The sequence below is a fragment of the Microcaecilia unicolor genome, chromosome 1 (genome assembly GCF_901765095.1).
Source record: "Microcaecilia unicolor chromosome 1, aMicUni1.1, whole genome shotgun sequence".
In the NCBI taxonomy this organism is placed as follows: Eukaryota; Metazoa; Chordata; class Amphibia; order Gymnophiona; family Siphonopidae; genus Microcaecilia; species Microcaecilia unicolor.
Window position 1 is genome coordinate 221958451 of NC_044031.1, and position 19829 is coordinate 221978279.

The 19829-nt window shown below is 41.5% G+C and overlaps 1 protein-coding gene across 1 annotated transcript in view; it reads right to left on the minus strand.

The window, feature by feature from the left end:
• DPY19L1 (dpy-19 like C-mannosyltransferase 1) overlaps positions 1-19829 on the minus strand; it is a 286868-nt gene that overhangs the window by 251974 nt on the left and 15065 nt on the right. The window contains exons 3-5 of the mRNA XM_030204533.1: positions 15810-15897; positions 8810-8947; positions 7355-7475 (exon numbers count right to left, since the gene is read on the minus strand). Coding sequence (XP_030060393.1) covers positions 7355-7475; positions 8810-8947; positions 15810-15897 — 347 coding nt within the window. The remainder of the gene's footprint in view (positions 1-7354; positions 7476-8809; positions 8948-15809; positions 15898-19829) is intronic.

Sequence of the window (19829 nt, forward strand, 5' to 3'; positions counted from 1 at the left end):
CCGCAGGTAGCAGACCACATCCGAGGGAGCCATGGTCCCAGGCAGCATCAGAACGTTGGAGGTGAGAATTATTATATAGGTTAGGCCTGAATATATACCTCAATACTGCCAGCCAAGTATAAAAACATTTAGGGGGTTATTTTAAGTGCAGTTTATAAACATTTAACTAAGGTTTACACACAAAGATGGTGTCTTAAAACTGACCAGATTATATTTGTAAAAGTATGTGCATACAGCATCTATGCACACAAGTTTACCTGAACCAAGTGCAAACCTTTCCGAGGTCTATGTCTGGAAGGAAGTGGGTTAGTGCACCCCTATATGTGTGTACATTCCCTTTTACAAATTATGCCTCAGAAAGTAAACATACTTTACCTTTGAAAACTGGTGCAATTTATGCCCATACTGTCACACAATTTAAACAACTCATTATAAAATTACCTCCATCCAACCACATGAAGGAAATCAGAAATAATTAACAATCAGGAAACCAGAAAATAATAAACAGTTACATGATATAAAATTATGTAAAATATTTCGGACTAATGGTTAAATTATAGGCTGACATTTATTATTAAGAGCCTATGTTCACATATAATAAGAGCTCCATCATATTTTTCATTTTACTGTACATTCCTCCTCCATATACTTTGTGATTTGGGCTGTTCTCTTCTGTATACTTTTAACATTTTGGACGTCTATCTTTTTTTTCTATACGATATCTAAAATTGAACACATTACTGGCTTCTTAGGAAACAATTTGGGGTTTATTTACTAATGGGTATTAGTGCGAATACTAATAGAAATGGAGATTGGGGAGACATCTCAAGAGGTGCTACAGGCCCTTATATGCCATGGATAAGGCATGACATTGGGATTCTTCCCCATGATAGAGGTTTAATCATAAATATCCATCTTCCTCAGCATCTGCCTGCCACCTTTTTTTTTTATTTATAACATGATGACAATTACAAGAACAAAGACACAATCATATAGCCAAAGAACATAACATAACATAAGCCATCCCCTGTCCCCACCCCCTCTACCTGTAACCTCTTCCTTCCTTCCACAGCATCCATTCTCCTTTCACCATCCCAATTTTCTCCAGCATTTTCCTCATACTTCTTTCACTACCTCCAGTAGCCTTGTGTTCTTTGGCAGGCAGACTCAGGGGTATAGCCAGAAGTCCACTTTTTTTTTTTTTTTTTTTGGGGGGGGGGCAAAGGTGGACTGAGAGGACCAGGTATTCTCTCCTCTCCCCACTAAAGCATACCTTTGTTGGTGGGGATGCCGAGCCCCTGCGCTAATTCTCTGCATGTGCTGCCAGAGCAGCACTGAAGTCAATGGAATGCTTCAGCAACTGATGTTGATACTCCTACACATGCTCACTTCAGGCGCTGAACTGAGAATGCAAAAGAGTGCCAGCATCAGCAGCTGAAGCGCACCTGCTGATTTAAGTACTGCTCAGACAGCATAAGTGGGACTCGGGCAGCAGACCTCTTCGGCTGGCGGGGCTTAGCACTCCCGCCAGACATTAAAGCTGAAGAGACATGAGCTAAAAGTGAAGACTGAAGCAAAGAATTCATTTAATCTCTCCACTATGGCTTTGTCTTCCCTGATTGCCCTTTTTACCCCTCGGTCATCTAGTGGTCCAACCAATTCTTTTGCCAGCTTCTTGCTTTTAATATACCTACAAAAACATTTTATGTGTTTTTGCTCCCAACGCAATCTTTTTTTCAAAGTCCCTCTTTGCTTTCCTTATCAGCGCTTTGCATTTGACTTGACATTCCTATTGCTGTTTCTATGATTGTTATGTTATGTTATACTTGCTTATATTCCGCAAAATACCCCAAAGAGTTCTATGCGGATTACATGACAAGAGGCTGGTGAAAAGGGAATGGTGTGGTCATTCAATTTCAAGCAGTTTATCAAATGTGATATTCAATAGCTTCGGCAGAAAAGATTCAAAAAAGGATTTAGGATCCATGTCCTCCATGCCTTCTTTTATCCCAAGGATGTTTATGTTGTTTCTTCTCAATCTGTTCTTCAACTCCTCTTTTTCAAAGCAATGCTTTCTTTTTGTGTTGCAGGGAAAAGATCATCTCCCAAGTTCACACTGCACTCTTAACGTCCAGGTTTTCTGTTTTGGTTTGCATTTGTGTTAGTTGATTTTTCAGATCTGAGATTTCTTCTTTGAGTTCCACAAGTTTACAATGGTTAACTTGAAGTTTTTCCTAGCCCTAATGAACCCCCCTCTCAGTGTTATTTTTGTTTTCATCTTTTCCTTTGAATTTCAATTGATCTCTCTCCTTACTCTTTGTGGACTTTAGTGTTTGAATATTTCCCTTTACTAAGAATGTATTTCTTTTGTTTTATAACAATGTTTTCCTTATAATATGTAAACCATTTTGATTGTAACCACAGAAAGGCGGTATATCAAATCCCATCTCCTTTCCTTTCTCTTCCATTATTGATTTTGGCATAATTTTGTTGTGCTTGCTGTTCGCCATCTTAGCTGGGGATTGTTATTCGTGCTTCAGTCTTTTCGAAGCTGTAGTGAAGTACATCCAGATTCAGCCACTTTTTGGTCGACATTAAGGAGTTGCAGTTAAATATTGATTTTGAAATAGATTAGTTTATTCTCAAAGAAATACAGGATTCTAGGAGGATTGAACAGGAGCTGCGAGATCAGGCTGCCATCTTTCTTAAAGCTCGCTAACGCCCCCCGGGGGAATGTTAATTTAAAATATGTATAAGCGCCGATACCTTATACGTAAAGCCATATTGTTAAAAACGTTTTTACTGAAGAAAATGATTGTGCATTATACTGTCATGCTTTATTAAACAATTGCTCCTTTTTTGGTTAATTGAATAAAGAATGAATGTAAACTTTAAATATTTAAAATTTTTTAAAGAAACAAGCGTTTGGTCTCTAGGGGCATTTTAGGGGTTGAAGACGCCACCATGATAGCAAGTAGGAAGAAATGGGAAGGGAAGGGGAATGGGACTTGATATACTGCCTTTCTGAGATTTTTTTGCAACTACATTCAAAGCGGTTTACATATATTCAGGTACTTGTTTTTGTACCAGGGGCAATGGAGGGTTAAGTGACTTGCCCAGAGTCACAAGGAGCTGCAGTGGGAATCGGTTCCCCAGGATCAAAGTCCACTGCACTAACCACTAGGCTACTCCTCCGCTCCAAGTTCTGAACAAGAATAATGATTCTCTGTTAGTGCTGAACAGGCAGCAGAATGTCGCTACAGAGACTGTCAATCAACAATAGGCAGGTAATAGGCTTTTAAAGATGGCTGTGGTGCAGCAGTGTCTTTGATATTATTAGAGCTTGGTGGTCTAGTTCCAAGCATTGGATTAAGAGGGGCAGTTATCAATGTGGACTACCATTAAGACAGATTATTTTAACTATTTATCTGGGTTATTAGTAAGGTCTCAATGCATAAAGGAGTAATTTCAAGAATGGCACCTAACTTTAGGTGACCTAACATTTGGGTGCTATGCGTCAATTGCATGTGGAACTGTAGGCAGTAGGCGTGTAACTGCATGCATTCTATAACATATATGTACAAATCCTGGGCATAACCCTGACCTGACCATGCCCCTCCTCAGTCCACATCCTTATTGCAGTTGCATGCTATGGATTATGTGCACACATTCCATAGAATACCAACTAAGGTTAGTTGTATGCGTAACTGCTAACTGGTGCTCATTACTGCCAATTAGCACTACTTAGTGCATCAATTACTGCTAGTTAATATTATCAGCTCATTATTATATTGTTATGCACCAACTCACCTAATTCTATAATCTATGCAGACAACTTTGTGCACTAAGGGCCTTATTCTATAAAAGGTTATTCCCCAGATTCTATATAGCATGCCTACAGATCCACACCAAAATCTAAACCTATTCTATAACAACGCACATTAACTTAATTGGCTTAATAAGCTAATCAGCATTGATAACAGCTAACAAGCAATAATGAGCACCAATTGGCAATAATTACAATTTACGTGCACAACTCACTAAGCGTGTTCTGTAACGCAGTGTGCCTAACTTCTAACACGCATAGGCAAAAATGGACATGGTTATAGGCGAGGAAATGGACGTTTCGTAGGCGTTCCGTAATTTAGAAGTATTAGTTACAGAATATGGCACAGTGCGCCTAAATCTAAACACAGGGATTTTATGCCATGTTTTCGCTGGTGTAAATGGAGGCGTGTAGATTTAGGAACTGAAATATCAACTAAACGTATTCTATATAGTGCGCATAATCTAGGCACTGCTTATAGAATACTCTTAGTATTGATTTCCATGCTGATTTTTAAAGCACCATATATAGAATCTCCCTCTATGCTCCTAAATTTATGCACCTAAATTTACGCTTTTAAATTTAGGAGCGTAATTTATGCTCCTAAATGTATGCTAAAGCTATGAGCGTAATAGGCCCTAAGTTAGGAGCATAAATTTAGGAATATAGATTACACTTGTAATTTAGGAATGTAAATTTAAGAGCATAACCTTTATAGAATAAGGCCCTAAGCATAAAGTTAGGCAAGTAAGTTTATAGACTTAAAGGGAAAATGGGACCTGTGCTAAAACAGCACCCGTTAGTGGTAAATTAATCTGTCAGTAGCCCACATTCTTCACTTCCCCACTTAGTAAACCAAACGTTTTATTACTTAAACATGTAGCTTTTCTTTCACCAGTATTTGTTAAAGAATTGTCATTTTTGGCTTGTGTGATAATAAATATTGATGGCTCTTAGCCCCTTTGGTTTCATTTTTGAGATTGCAGGAAGCATGAAAATGTATTTTTAAGTTACAATGAGGAATTAGAGCTGAGTGAGTAAAGGCACAACAGCGTTTTTTTCAAAAATATTAGTGCTGTGTTAGGCTTAATGGCAATGTGGATTTATGTTTAGTTTTAAATTGGTTGGAAAGATATGATATGTTGCAACGTCAGTAAAAAGTTGTTACTGTAGTTTTGGAATATTTCAAGTTTGCTCCCACTCTTATTTTGTTCAATGAAAGACAGCGGCTTCGGATGTCTAATATTTTGAAATGAAGCAGAGAACTATTTATGTATATTGTTATCCTTACAAACCATACACCAGCTTGAGTGTTCCCAGACAAAAGAATGAGATATATAAAGATTAATAATATGTTTAAAATTGTTTTACAATACAAAAGAGCTAATCTATGTGTGCTTTACTTAGCATTTGATTTTACCATCTTCTTTTCATGTAAACTCAGGCACAACAAACTGTAAATCGCAGACACTTTGCTCCTTCTACAAATGAAGCTTCAAGTTGATAAAGCGCCTCCTGCAGACCAGCTATGCAATTGCAGAGCCAATCAATTTCTCCATCAGCTACTCTTTTATATAGTACTTTGGCACTACAATTCCTTCATAAAACTTCAAAACTCTTTATTCATCTGTGGTTTTGGAACAAAACTAAACAGGTTAGATTTTGCTTCCTCTTATACATAAGTTTTACAGCCTTTCTATCCATACAAATTCGAAACAAAGACAAGGGATGTAGAAAACCAAAAGGAGACATACCCAGAGTGGAACTAAGAGACTGATAAGCATAGCTCAGGAGAGGGACTTTAGGGTGATCATGTCTGAAAATCTCAAGATAGCAAAACAATGTGACAAGATGGTGACCATAGCGGGAAGGATGCTAGGCTGCACTGAAAAGACATGTGGAGGGGCATTTTTGATATTATGTATATATCCGATTTTGGACATTTTGCTGAAAATATCCAAAAATCAAGTAGCAAATAGACTTTTTCTGGTTCAAAAATTGCTATCTTTTTGTTTTGAAAATGGATATCTGCTAGACATTTTGTGCTCAGTGCATTTTTCTTTTGTGACCATTTTCGGGGGAAAAAAAAACATCCAAGGGAAAAATGTACAAAAACAAGCCAATGGGATGTATGGGGTGGGGGGAAGCATTCTTAGTAGTCTGGCCACACAGACATCCCAGTACAGCAGTGGGGCACTCTAAGGGGTCCTGCAGTAGACTTCACATAAAAGATCCCAAGTACACATCAGTCTGCATTCTGATTATTAGCACACAAGATCATCACAGAGTGGATTTTCACCAAAACTAAATCAATAGTGAACGACCATTTATTATGCAGCTAAAATGTAAGAGATCTTTTAGTGGCTCAGTCCCAGTGACAGAATTTTATTTAATTTAACATTCCATTTCTTTATTTAGTTATTCAGCATACCAGTACACAAGAAAATAAACAACATATTCTTAAAAATACTTTCAATTAACATCTTAATAGATTAGATCAGTAATTTTTCTTTGAAATGATGAGCTATCATTGCACTAATGGAAATTAACAGGGTAGGTATTCAATGCAGTTTAGGTGGGCAGGCAAGACTCCCACTCAATTAAACCCAGCTCAGAGGGCTGTTCCCGGTTATTCAGAAGCACTTAACTGCACAGTGCCACTGAATATCCCCTCTTACCACCATGGCACTGTGTGGTTAGTGCCAGGGCAGCCCACAGGCACAGTCAGGGAGAATCCTGCAATTATATAGGCACCAGCCATATTCAGTTCTAGTGCTCAAATAGCTGATAGGAGCGCATAAAAGTCTGTCCTATCTTTTCCCCTTAGCTAGGCAAGTGCTGGCACTGAATATTGGCCGTGTTAATTTTTTGCTGGTATCACTCACTAATGATAACATTAGAATATAGCCTGCAAGAAAAGAAGTGGAAAATGTTTTAATAAAAGTGCCACACTGAATCTGGGCTTAATGCTTGGGGAACATCCCGTGTTAAGATGCACTAAGCTCAGATTCTAACGCCCTTTAGTAAAAGGGCCCTAGGCTCAGAGGGGGTTAAAAAAATATATTCACAAGGCAGTGATATTATGGCTCTTTTTTGTGAATAGCATCTTATGCCACTGCAAACAATTGCTGTCCATCACTATGATCTGAAGGATTAACAAGATTATTTCCTTTAAGGTACTCTGACCTATTGCATAACTTTATAGTGTAATTGTTTTAAATTATACTGTGCTTCTGTATTTGGACATGCACATTAGCACACTACGAACATAGTAAGGCACAAATCTGCATTCAAATTATCTCCCATGCTGACAAACTGCATTTCTTCTTCTTCAGAAGGAATGGATCCTCTGAAGCTTAGCGGAGATTGGGTGGCAGAGCCGGTGGGGGGGGGGGGGGGGGGGGGGGCGAGGCTGGTGGCTGGGAGGCGGGGCTACAGTCTGTGCCGTGAAAATGGCAGATACTAATCAAGGTCAGGTATACACAAAAAGTAGCACAAACATGAGTATCATATGGTAAAGAAACTTACCTTCACAGCTTTCAACTGCACTAAGGCCATCTCCCCTGTTTACAGTCCAACATATCTTTGTACGAATGCCAAGAAAATCCATTGTGCTTGAATACAAACGGTACCAACTGGCCAAGATCACCTGTGTAAAAGAGCAAGCTAAAAAGGTAAGGACAGTGTGGCTGTGACCATGGGGGAGTGGTCCAAAAAAGATTGGTAAGCACTGTTTTACAAAATGGGTAGAAGGGTAGAGGCTTTTGTTTGGGGATAATGAGGCCCTTATTACAGTCATTCCTAAGTTGGATATGGACCTGTAGAGACCAGAAATGTATAAGCCAATTTTCCAACTAAATGTGGATCATACGATTTTGCTAAAATCCTGATTGAGTAGTCGGCACTGTTCATTCTAAACTTAATACATGAGGCTCAAGTAGGATTTGTCTGGGGTACACATGTGATGCACAATCTCTGTTGCATCTTCACAGCATTACACTGTTGTAATTGCAGTCCCACCATGGACTGATACCAAAGCATTATAATGTCCTCACTTTTGTTTTCCATTCCTTTCCTAATAATACCTATCATTCTATTTGCTTTCTTAGCCGCAGCAGCACACTGAGTAGAGGGTTTCAACGTATCATCAACAACAACACAGAGATCCCTTTCTTGGTCAGTGACTCCTAATGTGGAAATTACGTAGCTATAATTCGGGTTCCTCTTTCCCACATGCATCACTTTGCACTTGCTCACATTAAATGTCATCTGCCATTTAGATGCCCAGTCTCTCAGTCTCTTAAGGTCCTCTTGTAATTTTTCACAATCCTCTAACGATTTAACATCTTTGAATAACTTTGTGTAGTCAGCAAATTTAATTACCTCACTAGTTACTCCCATCTCTAGATCATTTATAAATATGTTAAAAAATCTGCGGTCCCAGCACAGACCCCCTGGGGAACCCCACTATCTACCCTTCTCCATTGAGAATACTGACCATTTAACCCTACTCTCTGTTTTCTATCCTTTAAAACTAGTTTTTAATCCACAATAGAACATACCTCCTATTCCACGACTCTCTAATTTCCTCTGGAGTCTTTCATGAGGTACTTGTCAAATGCCTTTTGAAAATCCAGATACACAATATCAACCAGCAAACCTTTATCCACATGCTTGTTCACCCCTTCATAGAAATGTAATAGATTGGTGAGGAAAGATTTCCCTTCACTAAACTCATGATGGCTTTGTCTCAATCCATGCTTTTGAATATGTTCTGTAATTTTGTTCTTTATAAAACAGTCTCTACCATTTTGCCCGGTACCGACGTCAGGCTCACTAAGGACTAGTTTTCAAGTCAGTTCATGGGTTGTTAAGTTTTTTTTTTCTTTAAGTTTGTCTTTCAAAGCTTAACCTCAAAAACAACCATTCTGCAATTGCCAGGCATGATTTAAAGATAAAGAACTTCTTCTCAATGCAACTTACCTCAGGATAGAGATTAAATCTCTTCAGTGTATTAATTACTAGTGGATATTCTGTTAGTCTGTCATTCATAATCATCCATATTCCACTGGAAAAAGAAGGTGCTTCAACAATTGTCTTGAAGTATGAATAATAAAGCCCCTGTAGTGAGAAATGAGAGGTATCATCTTAAAATGACTTTATTTTAAATTCCTGGGATGAACATAAGCCCTCTGATATTTAAATATCACAATCAGTGTCGTATTTAAACATTGCCCACTGGATAGTGTTGGGGCAGTCAGCAAAGATTTTCAGGTTCAGAATCCGGATAATGCCAGGTTTGACCCCAGTGAGCAGCACTTCTGCGAGTAGGAGCTTCTCCTACCTGCAGACGTGCCGCTGAATACTGGCCCAGAATTTTTTTAATGAATGAGCAAATAAAAATCATTACTCACTGCATCTCATGAACACTCTAAGCAATGTAAACATAAAAACAAACAAAAATACATCCATATAACCTCCATGTTGAACATGCATTCAATATAAAATCTCAAAACAATACTGACCAGCAAGAGAATATACAAATCATTCAAAACCCACAAAAAAATTAAGCCTCTTCCTTCACAGTACTAATTCTCATATTCAAAAAACAAACCATAGCCATTTAATAAGATGCTGAAACTGCCATGTCTTAGAACATTTCTGAAAACTCAAGGCCCAACTGTCAAAAGCACTTATCTGTATAATAGCAGCTGCTATGTGGGTAAGTGCCACATCTGCAAATATTCAGCAGCAGTATCCAGTGCTGGGGTGGCCAAGGGCACAGCCAAAGTGGAGCCAGAAGTTATTCATGTACTGCCGATATTCAGCGCTGGTACCCAGATAACTATCTGAATAAGTTTGGACAACAAAACGGTTGTCTTAATTTACTCAGTTATCCGGGCACTGATGCAGAGTATTGGTAGTACCTAGATAACTTCCAGTTATTAGTCTAGATCAAGATACTCAGTGATAATATCCAAACAGTCTCAGCAGTGCTAAGGCAGAGAGCATAGGTATCCCGCTTACCTCTGCAGATAGTTGGCAATATTCACCTATCATCTAGATAGCTGTGCAGATGAAGTAAGGACAGCAAAAAGGGCGAAAGCCTTCAGCACATTCCAAATAGCTCTTGACTCCAGGAGGTTCATGTGAAGCAGAGTCTCTTGAGCAGACCAGTGACCCTGAGTGTGGAGCCCATCTAAAGAGCCCCCAGCCCAGGTTGGATGCATCCATTATCAGCATCTTGCGAGGAGGAGGAATTTAGAATGGGAGTCCCAGGATCAAATTGGGCCAAATGGTCCACCATAGGAATGACTCTGCGAGCTCTGGAGTGACAGAAATGACATCTGCTAGGTTCCCAGTGGGCTGACACCATCAAGAAGCTAGGGTCTACTGACAGAGGTGTGCCGTGAGTGTGCTATGTACAGTAGAGGCCATATGGCCTAACAACTTCAATATCTGCCGAGCTGAGACCTGCTGGATCTGCCGAATACGATGGGTGATGTCAAACAGGGCATAGGCTACAACAGCTGAAAAGAAGGAGTTCATTGGAGGCCTGCTAGACATGGTTCAACGCTGAGCCAATTGCTGAAATGGGAGTAGATGGGACTTTGGGTAGTTTATAATAAACCCTAGTAACGCCAAATAGATCTCCACATTGATTCTTAAGCATCCTCCTGCGATGTGCTCTTGACTAGCCAATCATGCAGGTAGGGGAACACAGGTACTCCCAAGTCTGTGTAGTGACATTGCAACTACTGCAAGGCATTTTGTGAAGACTCTGGGAGCGGATATGAGGTCAAAAGGCAGGACACGATACTGGTAATGGTGTTTCCCTACTCGAAACCTCAGATATAACCTGTGACTGGGATATATCTGTATGTGGGTGTAACAATCCTTTAAATCCAGAGAGCATGGTCAATCGTTTCCCTGAATTATGGGGAAGTAGAATGCCCAGGGAAACCACCCTGAACTCTTCTTTCATCAAATATTTGTTCAGGCCTTTAGGTCTAGGATAGGACACATCCCTGTGTGTTTTTGGGCATGAGGAAGAATAGAAACCCTTCCCTTCTTCCCCTGGTGGTACAGGCTCAACTGCACTGGCCTGTATACGAGTACAACTTGGTGCTAAGAGCTGAACCTTGACACTCTTGGTGGGCAATTTGGAGGGCATTCTCACCAATGCAGGGCATAATCCCCCCCCCCCCCCCAACTGGTAGGCCATCCAGGATGGTCGCTTTTTTGGTAGCTATGCTTGCTTGGATCCAGTCAAAAGTTTGTCCCCTGCTTTGACTAAGGAGCTGGCTGGAACTTCTGGGTCCGCTGCTGGAGAGGGTGGGAGCAGGAACCCTGAGACTGCTGGCAGTGGGAGGAGGGGAATGAACAGATGGGGTGAGCCTATGTCCTTAAGAGTAGCAGGTTCTCCTCTGACCATCACTGAAAATCTCTGAGAAGTGGAGATGCAGAAGGAGTGAGCCAACAAAGGGACTTTATGGCGTCAGCATGTTTCCTGATAAGGTCAGTGAACTCCTCCACCTTGCTCCCAAAAAGATCCTCGTCAGGAGACATCTGCAAGTTTCTCCTTAACCACTGGTTCAAGGCCTAAAACGTGCAGCCAGGCAAGTCTGTGCATGCCAATACCTAAAGCGGAGACACTGGACTCCACATCAAAAGCATCAAAGTTTGCCTGTGCCATGTGCTTTTAACATTCCTTCTGCTTGGTTACTAACTGGCAGAGTTTTGCGATCTGCTCTGGAGCCAGAGTGTCCACAAACTGGACCACTGCTCATGTAGAGCTGGTAGAACTGTATGTGGGGAAATAAGGGAAAGAGGAAAGGGAAATGGGACTTCATATATCGCCTTTCTGTGGTTTTTGCAACTACATTCAAAGTGGTTTACTTATTTGTACCTGGGACACTGGAATGTTAAGTGACTTGCCTAGAGTCACAAGGAGCTGCAGTGGGAATCAAACCCAGTTCCCCTGGATCAAAGTCCGCTGCACTAACCACTAGGCTACTCCTACAGCCCTGGAAAACCTTGTTCTCAAAAGACTCCAGAATCCGAGTATCCTTCCCAAGGGCATCATGGCGTAGGTCCTGGAGCTTCTGGCCATTTTGAGAGATTTGAATACCATGGATTGGTGACGAAGCTGTTGCTTCTCAAATCCAGGAGTCTTCTGAATGCTGTAGAGTCCTTCTTCTTAAGTATAGGCTGCAAAGAGAGAAGATCTCCCAATTTTTCATCTTTGCTGCCTTAAGGATGATGTGCACTGGCACTGTCACAGCCTCTTTGGTAGGAGAATCATAGTTGAGCACGTCCAATATCTCGACCCTGGGCTCATGCTCAATCTCCAACTTAAATGGGACAGACTCATCCATCTCCCTTAAAGAGGTGACAAAGGTGAGCTCCTGCGGAGGAGACGTTCTCCTTTCCTGAGGTGAGGCGGGATCTGAGGTGCAGGACCTCTCCTCCAAGAGATCTTCTGGTTCCACATCAGATGCTCAAGAGCGATCGGAATGAAACTAAGCAAAGTAGTCTTCACAAGAAGGCCAAGTACGTGCCTATCTTGGATACTAGACTAAGGCCAGACTCTGGGAAGGAGTGCTGAGGGATGGGCTCTCTCTTGGACACTGGGGTGGGGGTGAGGATTCCTTCTCCAATGGGCTGGAAAGAAGCACCGGCTCGGCCAGCACCAGCTCAGGTGCTCAACAGGGCACCAGGATCGAAGAAGAGCCGACAAGCAGGACATGGACAGCCATGATCAGCTGGGATGGCACTAGGGTTGATGCCAATGCCTTCGATGCTTCTGCATCGTGCTGAGCCAAGATACACTCCAGCTCCTCCTGCAGCATATCCTGGAGCCACTCCTAAGGCTGGGCGCAGCTGGTGCTGGTGCAGTGACAGCCTGAGACAATGAAGCCAAATTAGAAATCTGGATCCAATCTCCTGCTCCCAAATTATCCCCCGGGATTTCTAGGTTACTGGAGCCACACTCCCAGTGGTCCCTCAGTTACCAGAAAGCACTCACAAACCCAACACACAAACTACCAGAATTCTATATCAGTCCAAACAGGCAGAGTCAACAAACTAAACAGGTTTATTGTCACTCTGGAACAACAAACAAAAAAAAAATGTGCAATCAGCAAACAATAACAGGTAACTGAATTATGGATCAATTATAACACTAACTAAACATTTGAATACTGTCTAAACAGTACCTGAGAAGATCAGAGCCTCAGCAAAGAGATCCTTCTCTCTTTCCTCCCGGGCTCAGACTGAAGCATTATCCAGTACTACTAGGTAATTTTTCAAACACCAGGCCAATCAGAGCCCAGTCACGCTTGCCCTTTGACACCGAAGCATTTAGTGCAAACTTGCTACCCCTTTGCTATATATGCACGGTCTTTTTAAAGACCCACTCACTATTTCCAGTCTTGATTAACACCATCCCATTTTCATTTTTGCACCATCAGACTCCTAAGGCAGGCATTTTGTATGCTGAAACACAGTGCCATGTAGAGTCATGATACTTGTATTCAAGGAATAAACGTTATTGGTTGAACCAGTGGTTTGACCAGCCTTCCCTCATTCTCCACTACTTGTCTTGCTGTTTATAGAACAGCACATAGCGCCAGGATCCACGAGGATGTACACCAACTGAAAACTGTTGTAAATCCTCACGCGTAAATTAGTCGTGGATCCCCTGAATTTTATAATAGTGTGCACATGTTTAGTGAATGCTCCTGATCTGCCCATTCCCCTCCCATGGTCTTGACCTCTTTTCAGTTGTGTGCTAAAAGATTTACACACGCATCTTTATAGAATAGTATGTAGGAAGATGCACATATAAATCCAAATTTTCAACAATTAGCACCAATAATGGATTGTTAGCACCCAATTATTGGCACTAATTGGCTCATTACTCAATTGAATTTCACACGCAAATTGGCCGTGCACCAAATTTCTATGCGCACTTTTGAGCGTCTTATACAGAATCCGGGAAGAAATGTCTGCCGGAAAGGCAGGTGGATAGGCAGAGGGCAGCTCTGCCACCCAACTCCACCCTCCCCCCCACTTCCGATATCATTCCCCTTTTATTTGCCAGTATGACCCACGGCAATAGTACCATGAGATAACCACTAGAGGCTTTGTAATATACAGGGGGAATTTTGCATGTCTCGACCTGAGTATTTCAATTCCATCTCCACATCCTTTATAAAACCAGAATCCACATGTATGAACTTTCTTCTGTAACTTTGTTATATCTCTGCTGTAACTAATATTAAAATAAATAGAAAATAAATAAAGCATAGCATTTATTAACTGATCATACCATGACAGGAAAAGCTCTTCTTTGAACACTGTGCCAATAAAAATCTATTACTTCACAATCGTCAGAAATTGTTTTATAATTTATAAATGTAGGCATTTCCACATTGTCAAAAGAAACTTGGAAAAGGAAGAAATAATTTCTGTTGATGCAAAAGGGTGTATTGCAATTAGATGCATTGCTTTTCTTAAAATATCCCTGCAGGTGTGTAATCAAATATCAGTCCCGGGAACATGCATTATTTTTACACCTTCTCAGTTGTCTGTGTTTGTCAGCTAGAAGATTCCCTGTGGATTCCTCGATTACAGCCCTTGATAATGGCCCATGTCTCTATTAACTGTGCCTTTGTTTCAGCTCTGCAGAAATTCCTTTATCAGTCCCAGAAATATGTTTTTTTTATACCTTCTCAGTTGTCTGTTTTTGTCAGCTAGAAGATTCCCTGCGGATTCCTCAATTACAGCCCTTGATAATTTCCCATAAGTCTCTATTAACTATCCGTGCCTTTGTTTCAGCTCTGCAGAAATTCCTTTAACATCTATTTGAATTAGTATTTCTTCCTGTTTTTTTCTTATGAACTTGATACTCCCTCCTTGTTGTCGACTTGGAGAATTTTCCTTTTTGTTAAATGAAGATGTTTATCTTTCTTTTATCTTTCTTTAATGAATTATTTATATTCTCCTTTTCTATACAACTAGCCTTTGAGCCCGTAAAAACGGGCTATTATAGGAAGGGGGGGTTGAAAGCCCCCCCCCCCCTGAGCAGTCACCACCCACCTTCCACCCGGCCGGGCCCTCGCTCCGCTATTGAAACAGCGAGGGTCCGGGAACGCAGCACTGAGCTCTGCTGAGCTGCCGACGTCGGCCTTCCTTCTTCTTCTCTGCCTGTCCCCGCCCTCGTGTGACGTAACGTCGTTGAGGGCGGGACAGAGGCAGAGAAGAAGAAGGAAGGGCGATGTCGGCAGCTCAGCAGAGCTCAGTGCTGCGTTCCCGGACTCTCGCTGTTTCAATAGTGGAGCGAAGGCCCGACCGGGTAGAAGGTGGGTGGCGGCGGCGGCGACTCGGGTGGGGGGAGCGTTAGACGGCGGTGTCCCCCCCTCAGAAATAAGCAGTACAGACCCTCTCTGTTCCGCCCCCCGTCGTCACGTATTGACGCGGGGGCGGGGCAGAGAAGGTCTCTATTGCGCATTTGCGAGTGAGTACGACACTCGCCTTTTATATATATTGATTGTATTTACACTTGGTTAAAGAAAATTTGCAAAAAAATGTAAAATTATTACTGCTTCCAAAACAGTAACATCAAGAAATGAAAAATAAACATTGTAATGTACACAAACAAAGAAAAACACACATTATCACAGTTACTAACAGATAATGTCAAAAATAACCAAAGTGAGATCACCATCCCAAAAAGCTTAAGAACTAGCCTAATAAAATTAAAACATTTAAGGAACATATTTAGGTGATCCTTTACAAAAGATTAGAATAGGAATAAAATGGGTCCTCTGGTAGATAATATGCATTAATCTTTAGTAAAAGACCTCCTTAGTAAAGTAATTCAGATCTTATCCCACTGTACACAGTAGTTATTAATTAAAAATAAAATGACATTTGTTTACCTATTTCATTACAATTAAATAAAAGACAATGTTCTAACCATTTCAGTGCGAAAAGCCATTTCTCGCTCAAGTGCAGAGAGGTGAGAGAAATTGCGATCATTTTCGAAAAGACTTGATATGTGGCTCCTGTAAAATAAGATGAAAAGCAGTATACATCAGCTACTCATTTTTTTTAACAATTAAGACCGACTAGTTTTAGAATCCTAGGAGGTATCCGTATTGAATTCTAACTTTTGTTTTTCTTCCATACTGAATCACATTTTTAAAAAGCCAAATCAAACAATTAACTTTGATATAGGAGGTCAGTGAAACTTTTATGGTAGTTTTCAAATAGAACCAATTGGTAACTGCAAAGTTTGAACGAAAATTGTTGAGGATGGTTCCAGCAGCTTCCCCACAGCCAACATACAGAGTACAATTTTTACTATGTGGTAAGTGGAGTGTGGATGCATTTATCACCTTCAATTCAGAAAGGTTTATGTGGATCTGACCCCTAAATCCCATACTTCTCAAATTGGCTGGCTTAGGTGAGAAACTACCTGATATTTTGTCCTAAATTTTTAAGGCTTGTTGCTTAATCAATTTAATTAGCACTGGGAAACCTCTCTCTGTCTTTCTTGCTTTCTTTCTGTTCCTGCCAAGCTCTGATAAAGGGGAGGGGCATTTTTACATAGCTGAAACTGCTAGAATTATTGGCAATATCTAGATTTATTCAAAAAGAAAGTTATTAATATCTAGGGTAGTTTTAAAAGTTTAATAAACTGTAAGGTCCTTGATCAGACACTACCATTTGGGTCCATTAAGCTACAGAATTCCCTTGATAGCAGCACTTAAGCTGACCCATTGGGACTTATAATCCCACCCACCCTCCCCACAACCCACCCACCCCAGGGTTTTCTACACCTTTATAGACAAACCAAATCCTCATTAACTTTACTCCTCAGTCATACACAGGCAGTCTTGCAGGCTATTACTCCAACATAGTACACCTGTTCATACCCATTTCAACCAATCAGGATGACTTTTATTCTCTGCAATAATTGTGCTGCTTTAGTTTCAAGGCAAATCATCTGGAAACTTAAAGCTTGTCCTATCTGTCTTCAGATATCTACTTTAAAACAAGAGCTCTATAAAGTAATGCAAGAATTAGATACAATTAAACCAACTTATAGGACTTTGCAGAATCATAACTTCTCACCACTGCCTCAGAGAATAAAACCACAAAGGAACAGATGGCTCACAGTAGGCTCAGGCAGAATTAGTCATGTGACACAGAAGCATCCACCCGCACAAGTGTTGCCACTACAAAATTCTTTTGCTCCACTACAGCACTGTGATGTTCCTGAAACTAAAATTGAAGCAGAAAAAGCAAGGAAGAGGCAACAAAAAGAAGAGAAGGTACCCAAAGAGAAAAGACACTCACAATTCACTAAACCCAAAACACATACTAGGAAATGTAGTTGGAAAGCAATGACCACAAATGCTCACAGTCTAAGCAATAAAATTCATGACCTTCAAGCCCTGATGTTGGAGACTGACTTGGACATAGTTGCAGTCACAGAGACATGGCTCCATGGTTCCCATGAATGGGATGTAAACATACCAGGCTATAACCTTTTTAGGAAGGATAGGGAGGGACGTAAAGGTGGAGGAGTAGCTCTGTATGTGAGAGATGATATCGCAGCAACTGAAATGACAGGGAAGTGGGGAAAGGAAGAAGCGATATGGATCACCTTAGAAAGAGAGGATAGAACCTTGGTCCACGTGGGTGTTGTCTATAGACCCCCGACTCATTTGGAAGAACTAGATAAAGATCTGATCGCTGATATTCAAAAGTTGGGGAAGAAAAGAGAGGTGCTGTTGTTGGGAGATTTTAATCTGCCGGATGTAGATTGGAAGGTTCCGTCTGCAAAATCAGAAAGAAGTAGAGAGATTGTGGATGCTTTCCAAAGTGCTCAGCTCAGACAAATGGTGAACGAACCCACGAGGGAGGGAGCCACGTTGGATCTGGTGCTCACGAATGGGGATAGTGTGTCAAATGTCCGAGTGGCTGCACACCTGGGAAACAGTGACCATCAAACGGTTTGTTTTGATATAACGGCTCATGTGGATGGCAGCCACTCTAAACTCAAAGTCCTGGATTTCAAGCGAGCTGACTTTAACAAAATGGAAGAATACCTAAGGAAGGAGCTGAGGGGCTGGGAGGACATACGAGAAGTGGAAGGACAGTGGTCCAGGCTAAAAGAAGTAATAAACAGGGCCACAGACCTTTATGTAAGGAGGGTAAATAAAAGCAAGAGAAAAAGGAAACCGATATGGTTTTCAAAGCAAGTGGCTGAGAAAATAAAGGCTAAAGAGTTAGCGTTCCAGAAATACAAAAAATCTCAAGTAGAGGAACACGGGGAGGAATACCGGATGAAACTGAAAGAAGCCAAGAGAGAGGTACGTCTGGCGAAGGCGCAAGCGGAAGAACAAATGGCTAGAAATGTACGGAGGGGAGACAAAAACTTCTTCAGGTATATTAGTGAAAGGAGAAAGACTAAAAAGGGGATTGTAAGACTAAAAGATACAGCAAAACGCTATGTAGAAAATGATGAAGAAAAAGCCAATTTGCTAAATAGATACTTTTGTTCTGTTTTACTGAAGAAAATCCTGGGGAAGGACCGAGAGGGACTGGCAATAGTACACCTGAAAATGAACTGGATAAAGCACCGTTCACGGAAGAGAGTGTATATGAACAACTTGGAAAGCTAAATGTGGACAAAGCCATGGGGCCGGACAGGATCCACCCCAGAATACTGAGGGAACAGAGAGGTTCTGGCGGGTCCTCTTAAAGATTTGTTTAATAAATCCTTGGAGACGGGAGAGGTTCCGAGGGATTGGAGAACGGCGGAGGTGGTCCCTCTTCACAAAAGTGGGGATAGGGAAGAAGCTGGAAACTACAGGCCGGTAAGCCTCACTTCGGTTATTGGAAAAGTAATGGAAGCCATGCTGAAGGAAAGGATAGTGAATTTCCTGGAAGCCAATAAGTTGCAAGATCCAAGACAACATGGTTTCACCAAAGGGAAGTCGTGCCAAACGAATCTCATTGAATTCTTTGACTGGGTGACGGGAGAATTAAATCAAGGACGGGCTATGGACGTCATCTACTTAGATTTCAGCAAGGCTTTTGACACGGTTCCCCACAGGAGGCTCTTGAATAAACTAGAAGGGCTGAAGATAGGACCCGAAGTGGTAAACTGGATTAGGAACTGGTTGACGGGCAGACGCCAGAGGGTGGTGGTAAATGGAGTTCACTCGGAGGAGGGAAAGGTGAGTAGTGGAGTGCCTCAGGGATCGGTGCTGGGGCCCATTCTGTTCAATATATTTGTGAGTGACATTGCCGAAGAGTTACAAGGTAAAGTTTGCCTTTTTGCGGATGACACCAAGATTTGCAACAGAGTGGACACCCCGGAGGGAGTGGAAAACATGAAAAAAGATCTGAAGAAGCTGGAAAAATGGTCAAACGTTTGGCAATTAAAATTCAATGCGAAGAAATGCAAAGTGATGCACTTAGGGAGTAGAAATCCAAGGGAGGCGTATGTGTTAGGTGGGGAGAGCCTGATAGACACGGACGGGGAGAGGGATCTTGGGGTGATAGTATCTGAGGACCTGAAGGCGATGAAACAGTGCGACAAGGCGGTGGCCGTAGCGAGAAGGTTGCTAGGCTGTATAGAGAGAGGTGTGACCAGCAGAAAAAAGGAGGTTTTAATGCCCCTGTATAAGACGTTGGTGAGGCCCCACCTGGAGTATTGTGTTCAGTTTTGGAGGCCGTACCTTGCGAAGGATGTTAAAAAAATGGAAGCGGTGCAAAGAAAAGCTACGAGGATGGTATGGGAGTTGCGTTCCAAGACGTATGAAGAGAGGCTTGCTGACCTGAACATGTATACTCTGGAGGAAAGGAGGAACAGGGGTGATATGATACAGACGTTCAAATATTTGAAAGGTATTAATCCGCAAACGAATCTTTTCCGGAGATGGGAAGGCGGTAGAACGAGAGGACATGAAATGAGATTGAA